At 35.6% G+C, this 20,507-nt stretch overlaps 2 protein-coding genes across 2 annotated transcripts; both read left to right on the forward strand.

The window, feature by feature from the left end:
* The first annotated feature begins 399 nt into the window (after positions 1-399).
* LOC121973049 (palmitoyl-acyl carrier protein thioesterase, chloroplastic-like) lies at positions 400-2,218 on the forward strand. The gene is made up of 6 exons (XM_042524649.1): positions 400-900; positions 990-1,123; positions 1,197-1,310; positions 1,392-1,569; positions 1,650-1,718; positions 1,793-2,218. Exons 1-6 carry the CDS (start codon positions 454-456, stop codon positions 2,027-2,029), a joined length of 1,179 nt encoding a protein of 392 aa, XP_042380583.1. The 5' UTR covers positions 400-453; the 3' UTR covers positions 2,030-2,218.
* Positions 2,219-2,459: 241 nt separating this feature from the next.
* LOC121969238 (dynamin-related protein 3A-like) lies at positions 2,460-20,411 on the forward strand. The gene is made up of 20 exons (XM_042519219.1): positions 2,460-2,971; positions 5,064-5,346; positions 5,470-5,498; positions 5,592-5,693; positions 5,827-5,895; positions 6,009-6,068; positions 6,185-6,298; positions 8,846-8,894; positions 11,217-11,323; positions 11,621-11,713; positions 11,788-11,880; positions 11,977-12,114; positions 14,106-14,219; positions 17,127-17,231; positions 17,364-17,406; positions 17,726-17,874; positions 17,965-18,111; positions 19,539-19,591; positions 19,743-19,842; positions 19,939-20,411. Exons 1-20 carry the CDS (start codon positions 2,591-2,593, stop codon positions 20,101-20,103), a joined length of 2,394 nt encoding a protein of 797 aa, XP_042375153.1. The 5' UTR covers positions 2,460-2,590; the 3' UTR covers positions 20,104-20,411.
* The last annotated feature ends 96 nt before the right edge of the window (positions 20,412-20,507 follow it).

Here is a 20,507-nt window from a genome sequence, read left to right on the forward strand (position 1 = left end):
CTGGCAACGAGTATTAGCAATATGGAGAATCGGAATTACTTATGTTACTGGATCTTCCATCAGAAGAATTTATATGTACTTGATTTATCCGGTGGTAAACTTTTATTTATTGGGGTGGATAGGTAATCTTGGGGATTAAATGTAATAGCGGGATTATAAAAAAAATGAATTAAATTTTAAGAAACTTAGAGTATAATCATTTGTGCTAGACTTGTTTTTAAGAAATTTGAGTTATTCAAAGTAAGATACGTTTGGTACGTCAGATCAGTGGAAAACTAGCTGGAATGCATGGCAGGAGAGAGCAGGCGAGCTGCTGCCAACCAAGTACACATCCCATTCCCAACCTCCTTAAAGATCACAATCGCCCTCTTCTTAGTGGTTGAGCTGCACCTTTTTCTTGCAATCTTCTCGCTCCGAAGCTGGTCCTCTTTCCATTCTTAAGGCACTTCAGCAATGAAGTTATACGGCGAGGCGGTCGCAATGCCCATGGCTTCCAGCGGTAGCACCAGATTATTTCACCTTCGTAGGCCATGGCCATTCAGGATCAAGCAAGAGCCTCTGACTGCGGGAGCTAGTGCCATTTGCTGGGCGAGGAAGGGAAAGCTCAAGGAATTTCGTGTGCAGGCAAGTGGCGGCAATGGTAGTAAACAGGCGAGCGTGGACAGAGTCAACGGCAGGAAGGTGAATGGAGTGGTGCATGGCAGCGAGGCTTCTTCGTCTGCCGGTAACGGAACTGCAGTGCGCCAGGTCGATGATGGTGGTGAAGTCTCCATGCATGCTTACAGGCTTGGGAGGTTTGTGGAGGACAGATTTGTTTACAGACAGACCTTTGTGATCAGGTCTTACGAGATTGGACCTGACGAAACTGCAACCATGGAGACCCTTCTGAATCTCCTACAGGTCATTGCCTTCTACCTCTGTATAACTATCTCTTGTTCTTTAATTGCTTCACCGTAACTAAATATTCTGTGCCGGATTAACAAGAACAGGAGACGGCACTGAATCATGTCATGAGTTCCGGCCTAGCCAGTGATGGATTCGGTGCGACACATCAGATGAGCCTTAGGAAACTGATATGGGTCGTTACGAGAATCAACATTCAAGTCGAGAAGTACAGCCGCTGGTATATCCAGACACCTCCCTAGTGCATTTTATATATCGCTACCGATGAAGCCATTAATTAATGACTGTTTCAGGGGAGATGTGGTCGAGATTGACACCTGGGTAGCAGCATCTGGGAAGAATGGCATGCGCAGAGACTGGATGATACGAGACTGCAGCACTCGAAAGATCATAACAAGAGCTACGAGGTAGATGAATCTTTCAGCTTCACCACGTACGTCAGGAACCTCTCTTACCCGATCAATTTTCTCTTTCTGCTACACATGCAGCAACTGGGTGATGATGAACAGAGAAACAAGAAGGTTGTCTAAGTTACCGGAGCAGGTGAGGGAAGAGGTGAAACCGTTCTATCTGGAAAGGAGAGTGTTTTTCAATGGCAGCTGTGACAATGAAAAGATCGAGAAATTGACTGAAGACACTGCAGAGAACATCAAGTCAGGTTTAGCAGTAAGTGTGAACTTTCTTGCTTGTTCAGTGTCAAGTAACTGCAGAGAACTAATCAAACATGTTTCTTTCACATGATTTAGCCAAGGTGGAGCGACATGGACGTCAATCAACACGTAAACAATGTGAAATACATAGGATGGATCATGGAGGTAATTATGTATTCTCTTTATTGACTACTGCTCCGAGGAATTTGAATAGGACTACTGCTTCCTGCCAATTGCAGAGCGTTCCCATGAATGTACTGGAAGACTATCGTCTCACCAGCATGACTCTCGAGTACCGCAGAGAATGTCGACAGTCGAATCTCCTCGAGTCCCTCACAAGCCTTAACGAAGGCGTGGAGATCCCTGTGAATACAACGAGTTCATACAGTGGCGAACTGCGCAGCACACACTTGCTTCGTCTGCAGGAGGATAAAGCAGAGATAGTGCGTGGCAGAGCAGAGTGGAAGCGCAAGTAGAACATATAATTAACCAACCATCATCGAGAAATTTAATGTCTAGATTGTCAGCACTGTGTTATTCTTTTTCTCCTTTTGTTTTCTTTTTTTCCTTCTTGCTGAACTCCTATTCTTTGAGATGTACAGCAGAAAAGGGAACGCTCGTACTAGAGTAATATACCAAAACGCAATAAGATGGGTCCGCATATTTCTTATTTCTGAGGTTACAAAATCGACCGTCCAGATGGAATAAGATTCCTTAGCATCGCACGGTTTTTTTTTTTTTTTTTAAATCGTAGTTATTTAAAGGCATTTGACCCTTCTCCAAGAAACACGTAATACCGAAACTACCCCTAATTTGATTCCCAGGAAAAGCTGAATGGAAAAGTCCAGTAAAGTCATTCCCCATCTTATATAAATAAACTGGGATTGGGGGGAATAATCTGTCGGCGTCTCTTCGCTGCCTGTGCTTTCTCCGGGACGTTCTGGACTCTGCTCCGCCTCGCGCAAACGAATTAGGGTTTCCGGGGCACCTCTTCTATCTGCCTGAGACATTTCGTATCGGCGACGAGAGCCAATTCAATGGCGGAGGATGGCCTCCCGGCTGGGGATGCATCGAAGGCCGTAGCAGTCGCGCCGGTAGGGCACGGCCTGATCCCGATTATGAATAGGCTCCAGGACATTTTCGCTCATCTGGGGAGCTCCTTCAGCATAAATCTCCCACAGGTGGCGGTGGTCGGGAGCCAGAGCAGTGGGAAGTCCAGCGTGCTCGAGGCCCTCGTCGGTCGGGATTTCCTACCGCGGGGCACCGACATCTGCACCCGGCGGCCTCTGGTCCTGCAGTTGGTGCGCCTGGAGTCATCTTCGGCCTCTGCGGTTGAGGGAAGGGAGGAGTGGGGGGAGTTTCTCCACTTGCCAGGCAAGCGGTTCTATGATTTCTCGGAGATCCGTCGTGAAATCCAGGTGATTGTGGCTTTTGATGTTGTTTAGTGTTGTTATTGTTTTTTTGGATGTTTCGTTTTTGTTATTTGTACCAGTGAGATTGGGTTCTCCTTCTGATCGTTTAAAAAAATCCTTGGGAATTTCAAAATTGCGCTTCTCTAGTTAACTACTGCCTTTTGGCTTGACAACTTCAACCTTATGCATTTTTACATGTTAGTTAATTGTTAGTTTGTTACACGGAACGCTACTGTTATGGATGTTGTCATCATGAGTAGGGGATTTTAGAAAAAAAAGGAAGAGAACCAGAATATTAGGTGCTGCCTAAAGCATGTCTTTTGGAACTATATCCTAATGTTTTTCTTGATTATTCTATAGATGGCATCTGTAGAAAAGGTGTTAGGCGGAAAATTATGATAGTTAGGGTTATTTGCTAATACCCAATAACCCATCAGTTTTTTTCCCTCTTTTTTTTTTTTTTTTTAAAAAAATTAAATTCTACCCTAAACCCACCTCAGGGGCCCTTATTAGGAGTGCCTACCATCTAGGCGAAGCGGCCCCTAGTCTGAAACTGCCTTGGTGGTTTTCTAGGATGCTTTTTTAAAACAATGATAGATGCTTCATCCAACATAAGGCTTTGAGACATGGGGAATAATGTACATATTTAACCTTGGGCAAAATTTCAAAATTTCAATTTGTTTCTACCCTTTGTCTTCAAGAAGATATTTTAGACATATATTAGAATTGCATATTTGTTGATTTTTTGTACATGTATAGAATGATATAGATGTTGAGCACATTTTGATATTGGTCTTGAGTAGTTGACTGAAATCTCATATTCAAGTGACTCAATAGGTTCTGACATAAAAAAGAGCATTTTACAAGATAAAAATATTATTAATTAAAAAAAAATAGTTAGATGGGTACTGTTAATTGGAATAGCTATACTACTCCTACTCGTCTACCAATTGAACCAAACCTAGTCAACTTAATATTAGTCAAGGATGGGCGGGGCTTCCTCAAGGGGGATGATTCCTAATTTTCTGCCTAAAGGCATCCCTTTGGGGCTTCAGTTGAATCAGTTTCCCAAAGGGATCATTGCTTCTTCAGATGGTAATGGTCCTAAGGAGTGGGGGAATGACTTCCTCCCAAAGTCTCCTTCGACCCCTTTCATTTCCTTTCTTAGTATGACCTACAAGACCTTTCCAAAGAGAAGTTAGTTCCATATCTCGTGCATATTTTTTTCTATAAAATGTTTATCAATATGGAACCACCATTGCTTCGAACATTGCGAAATCAAAAACCAATTGGTTGGGTTCTTCGTCCTGACTAGTTTCTAAACAATGTCAATTCATATAACCGGTAGCAATCTCATGGCTTCACCCAGACAGAGGGCTTTCCTTAGTGAATGAAGATGATCACCACTTTCTCCTCTATATCTTTCTTTTGAATGAGACTCCTCAACCAATTCAATATTTCAAGTATTGGATTCAGGAACATGTATTACCAAACTTTCAATCAATTCCATGTGCAGGTTTGTGTTTGATGATTGTTTAATATTACTTTTACCTAAGCAATAATTCTTTTTTTTTCCCCGTTTTTGAAAGGAATGAAATTTTATCACACTTTTGTACTGACGAGCAACTTGTTGAAACATAGGCATTGAACCTATGCTGCATTGTAGTGCCACTGTGATGTACATAAACCGTTTTCTAGTACTGCGGGTCTTCCGGTCTTGTTTTCTATTGGTTCTCTTTCACTGAAACTGCAAGTATGCACATTCGCATACCTTAGGCATTTAATTGAGATGAATAAAAAGAACCTGATTTAATAAGAAGCAAGGGATGAACAAAATTACCCTACCTGAGATTTTGAGTATTTTACTTCTTTAGGTATCCTGATATTTGAAAATTTTGTAATATAAAATTTTTCAAGAGCTAAAAAGACTTGTGTAAACTCTCTATCTTTCAGAACACAATGATCTATTCTGTGATTTGTGGTTGCTGAGTTCTTGATGATCAAGTAAATTACAAGCTTGAATGATTAAGATTTAAGTATAAACTATTTTGGTCTCTTCTAGAGTTCTTACTAACGGTCTACCTATTCTCTCTGGCAGGCAGAAACTGATAGAGAAGCCGGAATGAGAAAGTCTATTTCTGATAAACAGATTCGTTTGAAGATTTTCTCTCCCAATGTTTTGAATATCGCTCTTGTCGATTTGCCTGGAATTACTAAAGTGCCAGTAGGTGATCAACCAAGTGACATTGAAACTAGAATTAGAACAATGATAATGTCATATATCAAATATGAGACTTGTATTATACTAGCTGTATCACCAGCAAATGCAGATTTGGCAAATTCTGATGCACTTCAAATTGCAAGAAATGCTGATCCAGATGGTATGATTGTCAAATATGTCATTATTTTTTTATTCCGTCCTGTTTGTGATTGAGTAGCAATAGATCAAATAGATTTTATCTTAAATTGGATTGACTGATATGCAAATCATTAATTGCTGGCAGGTTCTCGCACAATTGGAGTCATCACAAAGGTCTTGTTTGTGGTTGCTCATAAATTTTAGTTTGTGGCTATGGTGGCCCACTTGCACTGGTCTAATATCACTAGTTTGTTCTTGTGGTTACAGCTGGATATAATGGATAGAGGTACTGATGCACGCAATTTCTTACTTGGCAATGTGATTCCTCTGCGACTTGGTTATATTGGAGTTGTCAATCGTAGTCAAGAGGTACTTCATTTATGTTGTCGTATGGTGCTGACTTACAAATAGAAGCAGAGAGGCTACTTTCTCATATCAAAGAAGCTACCTCTGGGTTCCTAAGTGCAGCACACGATCTAAATACTTTGCTCTTGTAATGTAGGACATCAATGTCAACCGTAGCATTAGGGATGCATTGGCTTCTGAAGAGGCTTTCTTCCGCAACCATCCAGTACACTTCCTTGCAAAACTCAGATGATTTCTTCTTCATTCATCCCCTCACCCACCCGCACACACACACACACAAAACAAAATTATAGTAACTGCTTCAATTTTCTGCTGTAGGCATATCATGGCCTTTCTCATTGTTGCGGAGTTACTCAGCTGGCTAAGAAATTGAATTGGGTAACTGCTGAATTTTAATGTTATGAGGCTCCATCTGATTGCAAAAGATAAACAAATTGGTTTAACTATACTTACTGTTAAACTTATGGCTGTCTGTGAATCTAATTATGCTGCAGATTTTAGAACAACATATCATGGCTGTCCTTCCAACATTGAAGTCTCATATAAATACTCAGTTGGTAGCAGTTGCCAAGGAGCATGCCACATATGGTGAATTTGAAGAATCAAAGGTGTGCATGGCCTGTTTTGTGGTCCTCGTTCAACCGATTTCAGTGTTAAGAATTTGTGACTTAATGTTGATGCTATATTCTCTGACATTGAAATATGACACCATCTATTATTGATATGGAAGCTTAGATATTGTTAATAGGAAAAAAATCCAGTTGTATTGATGTTGTCATTAGAAAACTATTACATGGTGTGCAAATATAGGACTAGGGACTAAACCCTAATATCAATAACTATTAATAACTCACTCCTCAAGCTGAAACATAGATGTATCTATATTCAACTTGTTACATAAACTAAAAATAATCCTCACAAGAAAAACACAAATTAAGGCAATAACATGATGAAATTGAAAAACAATACTTGTGTGATATAGAGGTGCAAGTCATTTGAGTGTGTTTTTCCATGTGATAATGTTGGCAATGCATGGTCGAATGATGAAAGAGGAGAAGAGAAACAGTGAGGGTCCTAAATGCCTACTAAGAGGGTGAGTAACACATCTAAAAGAAGCTCAAAAGTACGGAGGAGGCATTTATGTTGAACATTGGAAGAAATTAGTGCTGCTCTGATTTGACAGAGGAGAGGCTGAAGTGAATGAAAATAGAATGATAAAGAGAGCTTTCTAAGAAGCCGAAATTGGAAAAAGGTGGGGAGGTTAGAAGAGGGAAATAAGATCCAGAAAGGGGTAGATATTCTCCCAAAAAAATCCCCTTACTGTATGCAGTCATCAGCAAGCTTGTCGGAACATGATATTCTAAAATTGTTGAAGAAAAGCATAAAGAAGGAGAAGAGACAGAAGAAACATGCATTACAGTGGAAGGAGTATCAAGAAACAATGAAGTTTTGAAGCAAATAAGTTGAAGACAAGGGCACAAAGTATAAAAGAGAGAATCAACCACAAAAAGATAAGGTGTATTGAGAAAAATGTAGTCATAAACAATAGCAAGAAAGATGTAGTTTTATATATAGTTGATGAAAATCTGGAGAAGGAATCACAATGATTTGATTTCCAGAAGATCTAAGGCAATAGAGAAGGAATCACAATGATTTGGTAACCGGAAGCATGAGCTCAGAAAGGTGGGTCATGGATCTGGCTGAGGAGGTGAGCTCTACAACTCCTTTGGTCCAAATGAAGATTGCAGAAGGATACATTTATTGGTATTTGAATTGCATAATTGGTTATGGGTACTCCCATAGAGATACATTTATTTATATATTTGCAAGATTTACCTTGTTTAATTTAAATTTGATTGATAATATGATTTGCTTGGGCATGCCAATATGAGAGATTGACTTAAATAAATTTAGACATTTTAATTATGAAAGATTGAATTAGTTATGTTTTAGAGTTCAATTTGTTATTATTTTTAATGTTATCATTATCAATATGTTTATTTGGGTTAGGTTTGGTGCCTATGGGTAGTGATGGGATGGGTTATGGGTACATTAATAAGTATCCATAGTGCCGGGGGTGTTTTTGGATGTATCAAGTGGCCAAGTGGGTATGAATGTGGTAATAAAAAATTCACGGCTGGTTTACTCGTTGCTACCCCTATCCTTTCCTCTATGATTGGTGGTTGGTTGTTGATTGTATGTAGGGTTATATCACTTATAATTTGGCATGGTTATTTTTATACTTCCAATTTTCCTTCACTGGCCAAGATATTTAGAGATTACTGTGGTAATATTGAATTCTTTATGCATGGGTTGTCGTTGTTGCTTGAAGTGCATGCCTTGGCTAATTTAACACTTCTCTTAAGCTTGTTCAAATTCTGGAGGCTATGCGCAATCCATCTTGATTGTCAAAGTTTAACTCTGTTACCAATGGACTCTGTGAGAGCTTGTTCTATTCAACATACTATCAGAAGCCATCAAATCAATTTGATGGCCAATTGTAGCACTTGTGTAAATTCATGTATGTGATTGCAACAGAAGATTGTGTAACCTGTTGCAACATAGGTCTTGAATATTATACTTCCATATTCAATCAACCTTCATATCTTGTTGATTTGTTTATGATAAAATACACTATATTCTTCTCATTTTTATAGTTTTTATCTTCATTCACACATTGGAAAGCCATCTGGCTATATTTATTAATTTCACACAAGATATGGTGTAAAAGCAAATCTCTATGCAACTAATGTCATTATTATTATGCTATGTATTTAATTATTATGCCTACCATTGATGAAAACTTATGCGGATGTGGAACTCTTCATAAGCCAAATTTGTTATGTTTAATTGATATGGCTGAAGGCAGTGTATCAATTTTGACTGTTTGCACTAATCTTTTTTTCATTCAAGTTTATTTGCTTTTTCGCTCTGTTTCTGATTTTGAAGGTTGTGTATTCATACTTGTTGATTGAATAAGATACAATTCCTTATTATATTCTACATGATTCTCTGTGGAATTTATTGTAATTTTACTCAAACTTCAGGTCTTACAATATTTAAAGCTTACTCATAAGTATGAGTTAAACTTGTAATCGCTTTTCACATCTTTGTTTGTAATTTTGTATTGCTTACCTATTTTTCTTATGCATCAGGCTGGAAAGGGAGTTAAAATACTTAACACTCTTGCCAAATTTTGTGAGGGTAAGCATGGATTCAATTTGACATTTAGATTTTTATAATGTTCATATCTTCAAGCTATCCTGCCCTTATTGATTCTTTTTGGTACTCTATATTTTGAATAAAATACGTGCTGAATAAAATACATACCACTTATTGATTCCTCTATCAATGAGGTATTCTTGTTTAGGCAAATGAATTGTCACAACTTTTCTTCATCAATCATTTGTGACATCATTATAGTCCAAACTTCTGATAAGCCATATGATATTAAGAATGAGAATTCAGTTTTGTTATGATTTGTACAAATACTGAAGGATTATAGAACTGCCAGGTGGAAGCCACTCAATTTATTTGATTGGTTCAATTGATAATTTACATGGAAAAACATAGGTAGTACCTTCCCTCATTTATGCAAAGTTTGAAATATCATTTTGAGCTAGGATTTGTTCCTTGATGGAATGTATGGTGCTGGTATCACATACCAGATGGATTGACACATGGTGCCAAAGACACTAAGGAGGAAGGAATTTTGAGGGGTGTAAAGGGAGAGGAGGATCAAAAGAAAGGAATCCCTTTTGTCAAAGTATAGATCCTTGTCTCGACGTACCTGTTGTAGAGTCCCATTACTGAAGCTTTGTCGTGAAACAACCCTAATGGAAGGCTCATCATAAAACAATAGAATTGTAGCCCTCTGTTCGTAGAAGCTTGGCTCCTGTGATCGCTCATGAAAGCTTTGTTGCGATTGCTTGTGTAAGCTCCATTGTAGAGTCCTTGTCTTTTCATATCAAGGGCATTGAATTTGTATTGCGTGTCAGTCAATGGATGGAATGATTAGATTTACCCACGCAGACCAATATAGATCAATTTTCAAAACCTTGCAAATATCTATTTGTTTTATTGTGATATTACATTTACACCCATGGAACTATATTGACAACTAGTGTTCACTATTGTTCAACTGGTATGTCTTTGAGAATCCTGCCTTACACCGATCACACCCTTCCAGCCCATGAATCTTGAATAGAACCAGAATTACTAAGAAAAAAATACTGAGAACTATAGTTGTTTAGTGAGTTTGCTTACAAATAGTAAATTGAAAGAAAATATTGGCTTCTAGAAGATAAAAGAAAGTGGTAAAGATCAAATAGGAGTGACTTGATATACACACTTAACAGATGAAAGTGACACATTTTGCTAGTGGCATGAATAGGATGAAGATGTTGGTGAAAGACCAGAGAAGAGAAATATAAGCAGATATATGCTCAGGGACTTTGAAATCTAGAACCCAAGAGTTTCATCCAGTACTCTGCATCGTGCAAACAATAGAATTATCTTCCAAACCAGTGGTGACACAGATTGACATAATGCACCCATAGAGATATACCACTTAAGGAATTGTAGATAAATTGATATATCAGTTGTAGGAGACCTGTTGCCAAAAAAAAAACATCCTTGGGAATTTTTGTTAGATCGATTCTTGTCATTCAGTTAAGTTGCTGAAACCTAGAAGTATATGAGAGAAATCTGTTGAAGATCATAGAATTTGTGGATAGAAAAAAAATGCAAGCAACAATAAACTTGCTGTAAAAGAAAATCTGTGGGTAATCTGGAAACCTGGAATCTGGGAAGAAAGCAATCTGGAAAAAGATCTGTGGAGATGATAGGTTGAAGAAGAAATCTGTTGCAGTCTCAGATTTGCAGAAAACAAAGAACAGAATAGAACAGATCTGGCAGACTGTCCTGGATTACAAAGCTCATTTCAAAATCTAGAAGATCAAACTTCCTGGCCTGTTAATTCTCTACTTATTTCTGATTTGATAAAGCTAGTTTTAAACAATTAACAAACAAAAGCCATATTGTTTGACTTGCTTAGGTTAATTAACATGCATTACAATGCGTGTCTTATGCTATGTGGATTGTTTTGGTTCAGGATGTAAGCTTATAAATTTTGTTACAAAAATGTTTTTTTTAATTCAATATTGTAATATATACATTTATGGATTCAGTAGGTACTAATATCACCTGCATGCACTTTTAAAATTGTTGATTTCTGGTACTAAAACTGAAACGTTGACTGTAATCACATTGAACTTACTTGTTTTAATATTGGAAAGCAGAACTAATTGAGCTCAACATTCTCAAGTGATTTTCGTGATCATGTTGCTCTATTTTCTGTGTATACTAGGCCTTGTCAGTATACCTTGTTGTAATCTTGCAGTATTTTGCTATACTGATTGTCACCTTGTGTGTGTTTTTGTTTCTTTGATATTCTACTGTGTTGTGATCATCATTTTTGCTTGTAAGATTAAGTTCTCTAAACTATTATCATTCCCTGTACTGCAGTTTTTTCTTCAATGGTGGATGGAAAAAATGAACTGTCAACAGATGAACTTTCTGGTGGAGCACGAATTCATTACATTCTCCAGTCAATCTTTGTGAAGTGCCTCGAGGTTCTTTTCCTCCTTTTAAAACTAATCTGGCTCTCTTTTTTTTACGTTACTGTTATGTAAGAATTTGGTGGGCTTGGGTGGAATTTTAGTCTGTTTCTTTTTTATATATATATAGATTTGATATGCTGCACAACCGCTGTGCGTGACGCGCGTGGGCAACTGAGTGTTCACTTCCGAGCGCCCCAACTCACTCAGTTGCCCACTCACAGAGGGTGTACAGCGTATCAGATTTCTATATATATATATATATATAGTCTGTACAATTTTTCTAACTCCATGTAATCTGCACATGGGTAGGAGGTTGATCCCTGTGAGGACATAACTGATGAAGATATTCGCTTGGCTATTCAAAATGCAAGTGGTCCAAGAACTGCTTTGTTTGTTCCAGAGGTACCAATTGTTAGACATTTTAGACTTCCTAATCTATGAGTTTGACTTATGGACCTTTATTTTTTTAATCTCAGGCACCTTTTGAAGTTCTAGTGCGAAGGCAGATAAGCCGACTGTTAGATCCTGGCCTTCAGTGTGCGAAGTTCGTTTATGACGAACTAATAAAGGCATACATTCATTAATCCTGAATCAATATCTTATATGTGTGTGTTCTCTTATATGTTCTTAGCAGCCTTGTCGTTTTGACTATTTTTCCTTTGTAGATTAGTTACCGTTGCTTAACCAGTGAGCTACACCGTTATCCTGTCCTCCGAAAGCGCATGGATGAGGAGATCACTAGCTTCTTACGAGAAGGCCTTCAACCTGCAGAAATAATGATATCTCACATCATTGGAATGGAGGTAGATCTTTATTTTCTTTTCTTCTTTGTGCAAGCTAAAGAATACTTATTGCTATCTGCTTTAGATAAATGATTGTACAACTTAGTGTTTACATCTACTGCATTGATTCTGCTTCTGTATCATTGGTGTGACCTGTGTAGGAGAATCAAAGTTCTTCGAAACATTGTACCAAAATATTCATCCTTTTTGCTGGAAAACACTAACATGAAAATGCATATTGTTTTAATTGTGAAACTGAGAAGTCAAAAGTAAACTTCAATCTGCCATGGCTCATCAAAAACAAAATTCCACCTATATTCTGGAACACTATGGGAAGGGTTATTCATTATCCTTCTATGTGAAGATCTTCGGATAACAACAATAACCATTCATTAATTCCAACAATCTAGGATCAATTACAGGGATATCTATATCTATATGCAATACTATATTTTCAAGTGTTAAATAAAGCCATCATATCCCTCTTCTCTTGCATCTTACTTTAATCTATTCAACTTGTTAACTTTGTAATGTTTTGATCATTTTTACAACATTTTCATGTCATCTTAATTTTTCTTCTTATTTTATCAATTATCATGGCAACATCTAATTACTTTTGAACCTAGGTTATCCAACAGTTATCTGACTGTTGCTGCTCCAGCGTGTTAGATCAATGACTCATTTTGGTGTTCTTGTTGAGTCATCAATTGCCTAGAATCCACTATTAGTTGACTAAGCTCAATCAATCGAATGCCTAGTTGACTTGGCTCCAAATAGAAACATTTTATTCGCGAGCTACAAGGACAGTTTGATGGGTTGAAATAATTGGGACAAAGGCAGTTTGATGGTTTGTGATTTTCTATTTTTTCTTTCTTTAGTGAATAAGGAATAGGCACAACTAGCATTACCCAAATCTCTTTTTTTCTTTGTTTTATTTTCTTTTCATAACTTGCTTTTTCTTTGGAAAAGTACATTAGAAGTCATGGTGTGGTGGTTTTGTGCTTCTTTATTTAATTGCAAAAATCCAGAAACTAAATGCGTTAAGTTTTGGAAATTTTATTTGCTCTTTCTGCAATATTTGTTTTTTTTAACAATGAAAGATGTATTGGACATCTTTGAAAGAAGATTCATAAAACATCCGTCTCTGTCTGTCTGATAGATAAAAGAAATGTGCAACACTTAGCATTCCATTTTGTTGCCAACAAATTTAAATCGAAATGTGATTTCTTTTGCCACCTCCTTTGATCATACGTTGCCTCCTCATTATAAGGGAAAACCTAATTAAGCCATGTAAAAATGTCTGCAATAGATGCATGAGTCATGTCTCTATTGATTCGAGTCTTAAATAAATCCTGCCAAACTAATTTAATTAAGATATATCATTGACATTCTTATTAGTTTTATGTATGATAAATAATCTCATATATTGCAGTTAATTTAGCTATTAGTTTATATATTATATATGGATACATTGCATAGTTAATTAGTTATTCATATTGGTTTTTAAATTTAATACAATTTTAATTATAAAAGTTTTACAATGTGTTCGTGGATTTATTATCATTTGATTATTCAAATTTTGAGCTTTATATTTTATTAATTTGAGAAATGTAGATAATTTTTGACTTTATAATTTAATTGTTAGATCTTATATAATCTTTCAATATTAATTCAAATTATTTTATCAATTAATTTGTTTTTGTGTACTTTATTATTATAGTGATTGTTTTCTTTAACTCATAATAAGAGTTTAAATAAATATTCATGAGAATTTAATTATTAAATTATTGACTTATATTAAATTATTAAATTATTGATTTATATTAAATTTTAAGTCATTGTGCAAGGCACAGGTCTACAGCTAGCAATGCTTAGGACTTATTTTATTATCGTGTGGTTTGATCTTAATGCTTTTATATTTTGTATTTTATTGTTTTCCTAGTATTTCCTTCAGCAATATTTTACCAAATAAAATATTTATTTGATGCATTGGTTTACACAATGTTTTGTAGATGGATTATATAAATACTTCGCATCCAAATTTTATTGGTGGAAGCAAAGCAGTGGAATCTGCTCAACAGCAAGTCAAATCATCCAGGCTAGTTCCATCATTGCCCAAACCCAAGGTGCATTTACTTCCATAAAATAAAAAAAAGATATTCAGCATATTTTAATTAGAAATAGACAGAACTTTAGTGGTTATTTTTATTTTTTGTTTTTTAAATTGTTTATTTCTAATTTAGTTGTACTATGTGCAACTAGTGCCTATTCCAAGGATGTTGAACTATGTGGAAAAAGTAGTGTTCCCTCAAAAGTCCAGGGTATTTGAACAGAAATTTTTGTCTTGTATCTTGCTCTCGAATCTCCAATTTTTAATTATCAAATAAGTGGAGGGAAAGTTTTGTGTTTTTCTAATATTTATGTTGATAACAAAGCAAGATTTAAAATTTTGAGTTGTGTTAGAGTTTGGGTGTAGGTTGACAAAGCAATTTAGAAAGTTGAGGAACACATGAAGGAGAAGAAGGAGAAGCTTGATACGATCTTGTCAAACTTAGTTTTTGTATCACATGCTAACTCTATTTCTCTCGATCTCTATTGATATCATAAAGAAAACACACAAAAAACTTGTAGATATCAAATTTTATCTTAAAATTTATTATTTATTTAAAATAATTAATTAAGTTAAATTAAATTAATATTTTAAAAATTAGGGTTGAGTAAAAGTTGATTTAGCATTAGGTGGAGTCTACCAAGTAGTAGACATGGCGATGATGACCAAGTAGGCTTAAATTGAATTGATTTTATATTTATTTTGGTTAGTTTAAAATTGAACCAAATTTATATATAGAATAATTTTGTTCAATCGTAGTAGTATATTATATACGGTTAGAAATCATATTATATTTAATTTTCTTTTAAATTTTGGTTCTGTATTGTTATATTTTGCTTACAAAATAACATAAAGAAGGAAAAGGAATGAAAAAAAAAATCTTAGTGATGGAAACAAGGGATAAAAAGGAGAAAAGGGGGGGGGGGAAAAACAGGGGACTCATGAGACGCTGCTTCCAGCATTGGTCTGCCATTGTGGCATAACTACCACGAGATCGCAACTAGGTCTGGCTGCAATCTATCCGCGAGGCCGCTATCGCATGGCGGAGAGCCTACCACTAGGCGAGGCTGCTGCAAGCTCGTAGAGGCCTTGCGGCCAGGAAAGGCCGTCACAACCTCACGGAGGCGTCACTGTTGCCTTGCTGGTTGTGAGGCCTTTGTGAGATGCCATGCTTGTCCGCAAGGTCTCCACAATGCCGTTGCCACCTCGCGGAGAGCCTGTGTGGGTGCCGAAGAGTTTTGGTGTCGGTCGGCGAGCAGAATGGTAAATTCCACCCATGCAGCACGGCACGACTCCATATTGTAATCGTTGTAACAAAGTATTGGATTTTTATTGTTTTCTTGCTATAATTGGAATAATTATGCTTCAAATTTGGTTTTTAAAAATAATATTGCATATGTATGCTTGCTTAGGCTCTAGCTTTGAGTTTCTGCACTGCCTTTGTATTGTGATTTGTTGATACACACAGCATTATATTTTTTTCTCTTCCAAAAACATAATTTCAAGACTTTGTTGCAACTGTTTTGATAGACTTAACAGATCATGCATTTTAAATATAGTCTAAGCAAGTGAGAAAGTTGACAAAGTTGATATATCGGTATACAGTATCTTTAAACTTGCAAAATATTGTATTCATACATATTACTGTTACTTATCATTTAATTGTTTTACTACATTTATGTTCTCTACAAGGAGGCTAAAAAGAGTAAAGATTTCATCTATTATATGCCTACACTGGTTCATTTTCTGATTTTTGAGCTGGTTTATACAAATTTCCAATGTACTTGTTTCAGTTCATTTTTGGAAATAAATATTACCAAGTTTTCGAATATCTTTAGACACGTGATAAGTTCTATAATATTGTTCGAACTAATAATGCAAAGAAGGATATGTATAGGATATCTAATTGTTATATATGGTAAAATATTTTGGCAATATTAGATGCATAAAAAATAAAAATATATTGATCTAACAAAATGATGGAAAGACTTCTTTTATATATTATTTATACAGGAAATCTAGTTTTAGATGTTGAAAATCATGGTAAAATTTAGGAAACATAAGTTCACAGTATTGGATCGAATCAAATTAAAGTTTTATAGAAATAGGTGAAAGTGTAGGTCTATAAGATCTTTTTATATGAATTTGGAAGAGTTCAGAAGTTATTTAACAAAATTTTGAGAATTAAGAAGATGCTTAAGGAATAGTGGAAATATAGTTGTTAACAATTTATATGAGTAAAAAAAATAATGAACCAAGTAACACCGAATTTGTGGCGATTGGTCCAGCCCAAGAAAGTTTTCCACCGGCCTCTAGGATAAATCGGGAAGTACTTGTAGCGGGTGGTCCAAAAGCCCAATATCCCGTGGTTGCGTGTCCCATTTGGAGGAAAAATCCTTGCAAATTTGTCGTAATGGGGATCGAACTACGGATGCCTGAGTGACAACTTGGCGTCCTTCCGCTACACCATAGCCCCGAGGCAACAATTTATATGAATAAAGATTACATACATTGTTGTTCTACTTATGAGATTAAGTTGAAGAGTTATTTCATGATAGTTTTTGAGAGAAGAATAGGACATGAAGCATTTTATTTAAATTGTTTTATTTTCATGTTAGAAATTAATTAAATATTTTTTTTATTTAGTAAGACAACAAATGAGGGATGATATTTTGCTGAATGGATTAATAGAATAACTATGCTGTACACAAATGCTTATTATAACACTTAATAATGAAATATCCCATGTGTAACTAAATTATTAACTCGGATAGCTTTAACACTTTTCAAGTTGGAGCATAAATATTGACCTCCTAGCTTGGTCCTGGTTGTTAACTTTAGCTACCTTTTTGTCAAATTATTTCTTAGTCTGAACTTTCATTTTTGCTATTTAATTTTGAACCAAGTGCCTATCCTGTATTAGGATACAGCCGATTCAGATAAATTTCTAGCAGCCGAAAAAGTTACAAAATCACGAGGTATCTTTGCAAGATCTGTTGCAAATGGAGCTGTTCCTGATCACTTGCAGGTAAGTTACAATATTTTCTCTTTCTTTTTGTTGTTATTGATGTGAATTTGTCTTCAGCAGTTTATGCAAATAAGCTGATATGTGCAATTTGATATACTTCTTTTGCCCTCTCTTATTTGCTGTTTTTATTAGAGTGTTCGACCTGTTGCAGACTCAGATCGACCAGGTTCTTCCGGTGAGGATATTTTCCATTCATAACTCGAATGTGATTACACCAAGTATTGATATTGTGTTATTTAGGAATGGTGCCAATTTTATGTTATTTTTTATACAAAAAGTAATTTCTTAAGGAAACAGTTATATTTTCCAGAAAGAAAAGTTGATATTATTCCTGATAAGATCCAATGCTATCCCAAATACTTTGTTGTAACACAGTTTGATGATGATGATGAGCTATCCTGCTGCTACATGAGTGCTTCCACTTTGACTGTTTTTGTTTGGTGGGTAAATGTGAGAAATGCTATAACTCTATGCTGCTTTAAATTTTTTGATAGGAAATACAAGTGGATCAATCTGGGCCATTTCATCCATTTTTGGTGCCAGTGAGGACCGTACATCTGCAAAAGAAAGTACAATCAATAAGTCATATGATGCACCCTTACAAACTTGGGAGCATTCATTTTCTATGATCCAACTGAGAGAGGTACCATCTACATTAATAATGCACGGTTGATGCTTCACATACAAAGTTGGTTATATGCAATGGTTAAATTCAATGTTTCTCCTTTTGCAGCCACCATTAACCTTGAAGCCATCAGAAAGTCCAACTGAACAGGAGGCTTTGGAGATAGCTATTACAAAGTTGCTCCTGAAGTCATACTTTGACATTGTTAGGAAAAATGTTGAGGATTCAGTGCCCAAGGCCATTATGCACTTCTTGGTAAAGATGTCATCTTCTGATAGTCAGAACTTTATTTTCATTTGTCTTAGAAGATTAAATTCTATCAGACTGTCCTCTTTATTTCAAAATTACTATTTTAAGGATCTATATAATCTGATTTAAATAAGATTATCTTGGCATGATATTTAGTTGTAGTTTGCTGTTACATTTCAGCAACTAGGGAAATTTTGCTGACTGCGAGTACTTTGTGCCATATATACACCATGAATATAAGAAGTCATCATGTTCGTAAACTACAAGGATCAAATTTATAGTTCTTATCTTGCATCAAACACTTTGTATGGTTAAAAGCATCTGATCATGCCATTAATCTTTATGTAGTCAATATCATTAGAAACACTTGGATCATGTAAATTTTCTTTAGTTATGTTGGCAAGTGTTTCACTTGGTCTCTCTTGATAAATTCATCTATTATTAATCTAAATTGTTTAACTCTGGACTTTATCAGTTAGCATTTAGTCTGTCCTATAGTCTTTATTTTTTAAGCTATGTCCATACCATCATAATTTAGTTTCTTTTTTTTATTGAATGCTCATGGATAATGAAATTTCTTTTAGTTTACCTATTGTGTGTCCATCTCAACTTTCTGTTACATTAACATTTATGTTCTTTTACTTGCTGACACTGACTAGTATTGCGATGCTGATCATGCCACTCCAATATTTTGTAATTAGCCTAGAGAGCAGAAGACAGTCGCATAGCACTCAGGCTCTTCATTTTAACCATTACCTTGTCTGTGATGAATACCTTTTTTTTATTGATCATTGCCATCGTCATTTTAAAACTTGGAGATGCAATGATCATCGCTGCAATTCATTTTTAGAAATTTGCTAACTAAAATCTCATAAATTAGCACATTATAAAATCAAATTGCATATACCATGGAGATTTATTGATTAGTAAGTTTGTATAGTATTTCTATTAGCGTGAAAAAAGATAAGTATTTCCTTCTAATTGTTTTTCATGAGTTAAACCAATTTGTCTACTCTAGCGACTCCTCTAGACTATACATTGAAGTTAATATTATAACCAATTTTTATAGTGAAAATTGACAACTCTGGAAGGTGAATTTGACTTGCCTCATTTAGTTATGATTTATGGCTTTTTTGTTACTGATATTTATATCTGATGATTAGTATTCCTTTATTCTCTTCTAAGATTTTTTTTAAATTTTTTTTTATGTATGTTCCGTTTGATTTATTTCCATTATCTTTAATTTATGTTTTGTATGTATTTAATCGATTGATTTTAATGAGGATTAAACACTGCAACGTTTAATTAATTAGTAGTCCTACAATTCAGGTTGGAAGCAGAATCCAAAATTTTGTGAGATTATTCTTTTTGTCCTTATTTGGACAATTCGATATCTGTATCTTATGACTTGTATGCTTCCTGCATTTTCGTAGGTTAATCATACTAAACGGGAACTGCATAATGTTTTAATCAGAAAACTTTACAGGTATCAGCTTTATCATTCTTTTTTAATCAGTCATCCTTTTTACAGGTTCTATCTATATGGGATGTATATGCTTTTTCTTTTTCTTTTTTGTTTTTTGTCTTCCTGCTTAGCTTGCTAAGAATCAAGCCTTACATGATAATTCGTTAATTAGGGAAAATATGTTCGATGAGATGCTGAAGGAACCTGATGGTGTTGCCGCTGAAAGAAAACGTCTTCGCGAAAAACTGAAGGCCTTGCAACAGGCGCGTAAGGTCAGTGAAGTTTTTTATATCCATATTTTTATTGACCTCCCACTTAATTTTGACCATGCTCTATTTTGATTTGTTTGTATATTTTTTATTGACCAGACATTGGAAGAGCTCCCATTAGAAGCTGAAACTGCCAAGGCCTATACTGCTGATCACGATCCAACTGAACTGCCCAAGACACGCGTAATTCCTTCATCTTTCTATTCAGCTAACAACTATCTAGGTTCGTTGCATACAGCTACTCCCCCAAATCCAAGATTTTGAAAAATCAGCGTCTCCGGTGTAAATATCACCAGCACATTCGGCCTATGAAAGTTAACGGGTTGGTTCATATGATAAGTTGACGCATGAAGGTTGCAAATACCATTTACTTTGATTTTGTTGGCAGATTAAAGTATCCCACAGTAGCTTTCGACCAGACAATGCAATTCTTTAGTGAGCTCAGTATGATTGAGTTGGCACTAGTTTCTTGTTTTGCTTCCTGTATAGTTATTCTTTTTCAAAAATAAAATTTGTAAAATAACGTATCATAAATGGATAACATGGCTGCTGGTAGTAACCAGTGACAAATAGTCTCTCCGGCTAACATTTTGTTTGATTTCAATTGTAGTTATATAGGGAGTATTCTAAGTTTTGCAGGTTTTCTTGTTCTCTCAGTGATAGTTGGC

This window comes from Zingiber officinale, chromosome 4A, assembly GCF_018446385.1.
Source record: "Zingiber officinale cultivar Zhangliang chromosome 4A, Zo_v1.1, whole genome shotgun sequence".
Classification (NCBI taxonomy): domain Eukaryota; kingdom Viridiplantae; phylum Streptophyta; class Magnoliopsida; order Zingiberales; family Zingiberaceae; genus Zingiber; species Zingiber officinale.

Bases quoted from the DNA above. Each gene is read 5' to 3' on its own strand.
- LOC121969238 (XM_042519219.1), top strand. From the start codon at position 2,591: ATGGCGGAGGATGGCCTCCCGGCTGGGGATGCATCGAAGGCCGTAGCA. The intron at 17,875-17,964 runs GTACCATCTACA...CTCCTTTTGCAG, and splicing joins CTATGATCCAACTGAGAGAG to CCACCATTAACCTTGAAGCC. The intron at 19,843-19,938 runs GTCAGTGAAGTT...TTTATTGACCAG, and splicing joins CCTTGCAACAGGCGCGTAAG to ACATTGGAAGAGCTCCCATT.
- LOC121973049 (XM_042524649.1), top strand. From the start codon at position 454: ATGAAGTTATACGGCGAGGCGGTCGCAATGCCCATGGCTTCCAGCGGT. The intron at 1,570-1,649 runs GTAAGTGTGAAC...CACATGATTTAG, and splicing joins ACATCAAGTCAGGTTTAGCA to CCAAGGTGGAGCGACATGGA. The intron at 1,719-1,792 runs GTAATTATGTAT...TGCCAATTGCAG, and splicing joins ACATAGGATGGATCATGGAG to AGCGTTCCCATGAATGTACT.